This window comes from Ranitomeya imitator, chromosome 4, assembly GCF_032444005.1.
Source record: "Ranitomeya imitator isolate aRanImi1 chromosome 4, aRanImi1.pri, whole genome shotgun sequence".
Taxonomy (NCBI): domain Eukaryota; kingdom Metazoa; phylum Chordata; class Amphibia; order Anura; family Dendrobatidae; genus Ranitomeya; species Ranitomeya imitator.
Genome location: NC_091285.1, coordinates 179,698,795 through 179,705,100, shown reverse-complemented (window position 1 = coordinate 179,705,100; position 6,306 = coordinate 179,698,795). Strand labels below are relative to the sequence as shown.

The window sequence follows — 6,306 nt, the reverse complement described above, 5'->3', positions numbered from 1 at the left end:
CATCCCCCCGCCCCCACTCCTATTCCCGTATGTCAATACAGTATATTACATTGTCAAGAGCGTTATCAAACACAAATAGTGTGGTTTCCATGTTGTGTTGTCTGCCGGTGCCCTATGCGGTCGTGGACATGAGTCAGTGCTGCACCTGTTGGGGCTTATGTCCCAGTGACAGCACAGGGCGCTCGCTCGCAGGAGACGGGTCTCAGCTATCCTTTCACTCTGCCCTGACTATATCGTAAAGGAGAAAGACAGCTGCGCAATAAAATATCCATTTTCCATACATTTCTCTTTATCCTGTAGTTAATCAGTGATTATTCAGCGTGCCGCACTGTGCTCATAAAAGTATTCACTTTGTGTCAAGCAGATGGTGATCCTATCAAAACTACCGTCCTGGATGGCTGCAAACAGCTTCCGTGCTAAACTAAGTCTGCGGCTTATATTAGGATCTCGTAATATCATTCACAAGAATACGTGGAAATGTCTCCCCAGACTGGAGACATGACAGATCGCGCAGGGATGATGGGTGTGATAAGGCCACGTTCACATGCTCAGTATTTTACCTCAGTATGTGTAAGCCAAAACCAGGAGTGGGTGATAAATCCAGAAGTGGTGACGTGTTTCTATTATACTTTTCCTCTGATTGTTCCTCACATGGTTTTGGCTTACACATTCTGAGGTAAAAAACTCACCAAATACTGACCGTGTGAATATGGCTTAAAGGGAACCTGTCACCCCGTTTTTTGAGATTGAGCTATAAATACTGTTAAATAGGGCCTGCGCTGTGTGTTCCTATAGTGTATGTAGTGTACCCCGATTCCCTATGTATGCTGAGAAATAACTTACCAAAGTCGCCGTTTTCGCCTGTCAATCAGGCTGGTCAGGTCGGGAGGGCGTGGTGACATCGGTGGTTCTTCCTCAGCTTTACGTTGGTGGCGTAGTGGCGTAGTGGTGAAGACACAGCGCGCGATCTGCGCTGTCATCCCTTTCGTCGGTGGGGGCGCCCATCTTCCTGGGGCCGCGCGTGCGCAGATCGAGTGCTCTGCTGCACGGGGCTTCAGGAAAATGGCCGCGGGATGCCGCGCGTGCGCATTAGAGATCGCGGCGGCCATTTTCCCAAAGCCGAGTTTGCATCTCGGCTTTGGGAAAATGGCCGCCGCGATCTCTAATGCGCACGCGCGGCATCTCGCGGCCATTTTCCTGAAGCCCTGTGCAGCAGAGCACTCGATCTGCGCACGCGCGGCCCCAGGAAGATGGCCGCCCCCACCGATGCAAGGGATTACAGCGCAGATCGCGCGCTGCTTGTTCACCACTACGCCACCAACGTAAAGCTGAGGAAGAACCACCGATGTCACCACGCCCTCCCGACCTGACCAGCCTGATTGACAGGCGAAAACGGCGACTTTGGTAAGTTATTTCTCAGCATACATGGGGAATCGGGGTACACTACATACACTATAGGAACACACAGCGCAGGCCCTATTTAACAGTATTTATAGCTCAATCTCAAAAAACGGGGTGACAGGTTCCCTTTAATAGTAATATTCTAACCTGTCAGTAGTCCTACTAAACAACACTACAGCCCTACCCAGATTACTTCGGAGAGGACTAAAATAGATTTAAAGGGGTTAACTTTTATTTTTTTTAATATCAGAAATGTTCTTAAAAGGAAAATAAAAACTGTTTAATTCCCTTCCACTCTTAGATCAGTCACTCCGGCGGTCCCGAGACTTTTTCTTTACTTAGAATCCCTCCATTTGACGATTGCAGCCAATCGCTGGCCTCACCTTTCTCGTGCCATGCGGGCATTACTAGTGACTGAAGGGTCACGTGCATAAAATACACATTATCTCCGGCACGAAAGAGAACAGAGCGGTAGAGGATTATCAGGTGAGTCTTGTTTTCTTTCCCGTCATGCCACGTTTTTTTTGTTTTTTTTTTAATAATCCTCGATACCCCTTTAGGCTATGTTCACACATAACGAAAATGATGCTTTTTCTTCTGATTTTTATCCACAAATTTTCGGCAGGTGTCTGCACCATGCGCAATCTTTATAGAATATTGCATTTCACCCTGTATTTTGGTGCAGAAATTCTTTGATTCTACACTTTCGAAAAATTGCATTTTTTTACGTTAAAAAATGCAGCAAAAAGCACACAGCTCAGCAGCATCTGGAGACACATAGTCGGGATGAGTTTTCATGAAATCACACCCACTTTGCTGGTTCAGTTAACGTAGTGTTCGGCTGCACAAAAAGCACAGCGGGAAAACTGCAGTGATTACACTATGTGGGAACGTGAGTTACATCCCATTCACCCCTATGAGGCTGGATCGTGAGTATATTTGGAAGGTGCATATCCATATGTGTCAGTCCTGTATAAACCCCACAGCTTATACAGACTGAGATTTCCAGGAGTTGAGCCAAATTACAAACTCCGCTCTGCCACATCATGTTAGGGCCATGTTCACACGTTCAGTATTTGATCTGTATTGCCAACACCAGGAGTGGGTGATAAATCCAGAAGTGGTGACGTGTTTCTATTATACTTTTCCTCTGACTGCTCCTCTCTGGATTTTGGCTTACACATACTGAGGTAAAATACTGAATGTGTGAATTTGGCCTAAGAGTCGCTGTCTCATCCCATACCAATCTATTAATGTCCTATATGATTAAAGTAAAAAAAAAACAATATAAAAAGACAAACCAGGTAGAAATATAGTACAATGACCTTTAATGAGAGCAACATACAATACTGTACGGCTTGGAAATGTGCAAAGAGCTGATCTAATGGTGGCCCTGCATGCTGTGAGGTGGACAGGATTGTGGACATATGAGAACCCATCCCCCAGAGAACTGCGACGTAGGGTTCTTTGGGTGGTTTTACTCTGGAAAAAGACCCTTTCTAATATTACTAGAGCGGTAATTGATTAACCTGGCATGTTCTCAGCCAGGAGACACTGGAAAGACCAGTTATGTGGTCACGCCGGGGAAGAGAAGAAACACTTTACTGCCTATGGACTTCATTACTTACTACTTAAAGGGTTTAGCAATGCCCAATTAAGTGTACAAGTGGAGTTCAACTGGACAGGAAGAATGAAAAATTGCTTAGTGACAAATCTTCAGGCCAGAAACCTGTCTCTACCAGCAGGACGGCTTCAGATAATTGATTAACTTGCCGTGCACACAAGGCAGCGCGAAACATCTGTTCTGCTCTGTCCAACCGGACTTGTAATAATGCGCTATGTCTAGTAATCCCGGCATGGTCATCGATGGCCATCCTTTCTTAGCGTCATGGTGACTAGATCTCAGTTATGTAGGAGATGGGTTCTTCACATCGACTTTGGACTTCAGTTCTAAAATTAAGTGAACTCAGCCTAACCTTTAACCCCTTCATGCCCCGGACAAAGTCTTCTCTTAAAGGTCAATCACCTACAGCCAGCCAAAGACTTATCGATTTTTCATAATGGTATCACGGAAACAATGTCTTGCACAGAATCTTAGAGTTTATTTGGTAATCGGATGAGACGGGTGGCCAAAATCTTTTGAGATTAATCACTACCTATACAGGACATTGGGATGATGGAAACAATCATCTTATTATAGGAAAATCGTTACGTCTATGGCTGCCTTGCACATGGCTGACACCTGTATAAGTTAGACCTCCAGTTTAAAGAGGAACTATCAGCTCTCTTGACAGATTTGTCAAAGTAAATACTCAAAAGTAAGAATTATGGAACATCTATGTTACGCTGTGCCTCTGTTATCCGTACTAGTTACCAATTGGGGGTGTGTCCCTCTATACTCAGACACCGTCCAATCAGTGCTGACTATATAGGGACACACCCTTTTGACAATGGAATGGTAACACCTAGTTGTCAATTATTTATATATTTCCAAGAGGAATAACAGGGCAATGGCACAAACCAGACATTTTTTTTTTTGAAGGCTCCAAAATTATTATTTTAGACGGAATACGAACGAGTATTTACTAAAACAGACACCTGTGTCCAAAGATGAAGAGGTTCAAGAATGTAGGTTCTAAGAAATGACAGTCTCACAAAAATTCCTACGCTCTTTCAATTTTGTTTGTTGTCCCAGACATCTGGAATCGACATCCACCGGGTTAACCAAGGCACTGCTGGACAGACCAGCCATTCCCGCAGTGCAGTGTTAAATTTTTGTAACCACAAGTTTAAAAATAAAAAAACAACAACGACATAAAACAAACAGTTCTCTTTTTTTTCAGATCCATGAGGTAGATTCTTCTCGCTCTGCCAAACTAAATAAGACAGTAACACAATAAAGCGCCTTAATGCTTAGTGAATGTCCTCTTACCTTAAATTAAGAAGAAGTGAAACTATACAGAAATAAAACACTTGCCTAATAAAATGTATACATCCTGCGAGTCAGGGGCACCGCCCAAATTTAAAGATAAAACTTTAATACAAAGACCTCCTTTTCCTTCTTGTCAATACAATAAAAATCTCTCTGTGTATTGCAGACGATCCAGTTTGTTGCGATTGTTCCTAGAAGGGATCCTATAACAAGCAATCCTCATGAGGGTTGTGACTCTTGCTCGGGGGATCTATGTGGTATTCTAGCATAGTACCTTCACAGTTCAAGAGGGATTCCCTGGGAGACTTGTCCTCCTTGAAGAAGACTTCACTAGTCTGGTCTTTACCCAGCTGAACAGCAGCATCTGCATCGGTTTCCTCATTATACACACTGTTCCCATTGCTCTGGGGGTATCCATTGGTGTAGAGCTTGGTGCTGGCCTTCTTCATACACAGGATCTCCTGAAAGGCAGATCTGAAGTCTGGACTTCTGCAGTAGATGAGTGGGTTAAGGCCAGAGTTGGAATAGCCCACCCAGTTCAAGAAGGTGTAAACCTCGCTAGGGATGACTTCCTTGTAAATCACCTGGACGATGTTGACTATGAAGAAAGGGAGCCAGCACAAGGTAAAAGTGCCCATAATAATGCCCAGTGTCTTCAGTGCTTTGTGCTCCTTCAAGCAAAACTTGGAAGTCCTCCTGTTAACGCCTTTGCCATTGGCATCTTGTTGGTTGTGAAACCTCCCTTCACATTTGTCAATCTTCTTCAGCTGTTTCTTGGCCTCCTGGAAGACCCTGAAGTAGACGAATATCATAACCACCAGGGGTAGGTAGAAGGAGATGATGGAGGAGGATATGGCATAAGCTGTGTTGGTGTAGAAGAAACAGCAGGTATCCAACTTGTAGCACTTCACTGCAATGGGTTCTTCAGTCCTATACCAGTGCATGTTAATGGGAAGGAAGGAGGTGAGGATGGACACAACCCAAACCACAAGGATCACGATCCTGGCTTTGCACTTGGTCAACAGGCTTTGATACCTGAATGGAGAAGTGATGGCAAAGTATCTGTCCAGTGCGATCACACAGAGGGTCTCAATGCTGGCAGTCACACACAGGATGTCCATGGAGGTGAAGAACTCACAGCCCAGGTTCCCAAACACCCAGGCGTCCTTGATGACCACACTGGCCCCCAGGGGCACCACGATCAAGCCCATGATCAGGTCCGCACAGGCTAAGGACATGATGAAGTAGTTGGTGACTGTCTGGAGTCTCGGGAACTTGGCAATAGCGATGATCACTAGGGTATTCCCAAATACAATCACCATGACGATCAGGGCCATGAGGATCCCCATGCCCACCATCCAGGCGTCGGTCACCGCCGGTCCTATCGTCCTGTGCGTGGTGTCATTGGTGAGGTTCCCATTCAGCGTTAAGTTATAAGTAGCGTTGAACAAACCCATAGCGCTGCACAACTTTTCTTTGCAAGAAGTCACTCGTCAGTCACCCAGCGCTGGAGATGCTGTCTTCCTGCATGTAGAAGCCCGTGCTGCAGTCAGCCGTTGGGCTGTTGCCGTTGCCCGGTGTCGGTCATCAGCTCCAGTGGTGACAGTGACAGTTGCCGCTCTCTGCTGGCTCCAGCACAGCTGACAGTCACTGCTAGTTCTGAAGTGAGCTCCCTGTCCGGTGCTTTTATTAACACCCTGCCGTGACGTCATGAGCTGCCAGCCAATCCCAGGAGAGGATGAGCATTGCTCGAGCCGTACAAGTCTTGTGTGTGCACTGTGCCGCGCTCTTCACTTGTCACTAGTGTCTGCTCTCACTCCACTCGCACGTGTGGAAACGCTGTAGCCACAGTGACACGCTCATTACTATGTCCTGCCGAAGGGACGCGCTGTACCTTTTCCCCAATAAAGGCCATGGTTACTGTGTAGTACTGTCTGTCCCGAGTGTCGTCTGCAGGGCTCACTTCTCACACG

General features: G+C 46.0%; 1 protein-coding gene across 1 annotated transcript; it reads right to left on the bottom strand.

Moving 5' to 3' along the window:
- Positions 1-2,712: 2,712 nt before the first annotated feature.
- On the bottom strand, positions 2,713-5,999 carry ADRB2 (adrenoceptor beta 2). The gene has a single exon (XM_069764129.1). It carries the CDS (start codon positions 5,788-5,790, stop codon positions 4,537-4,539), a length of 1,254 nt encoding a protein of 417 aa, XP_069620230.1. The 5' UTR covers positions 5,791-5,999; the 3' UTR covers positions 2,713-4,536.
- Positions 6,000-6,306: the final 307 nt, after the last annotated feature.

Coding starts and splice junctions, on each gene's coding strand:
- ADRB2 (XM_069764129.1), bottom strand. CDS start 5,790: ATGGGTTTGTTCAACGCTACTTATAACTTAACGCTGAATGGGAACCTC.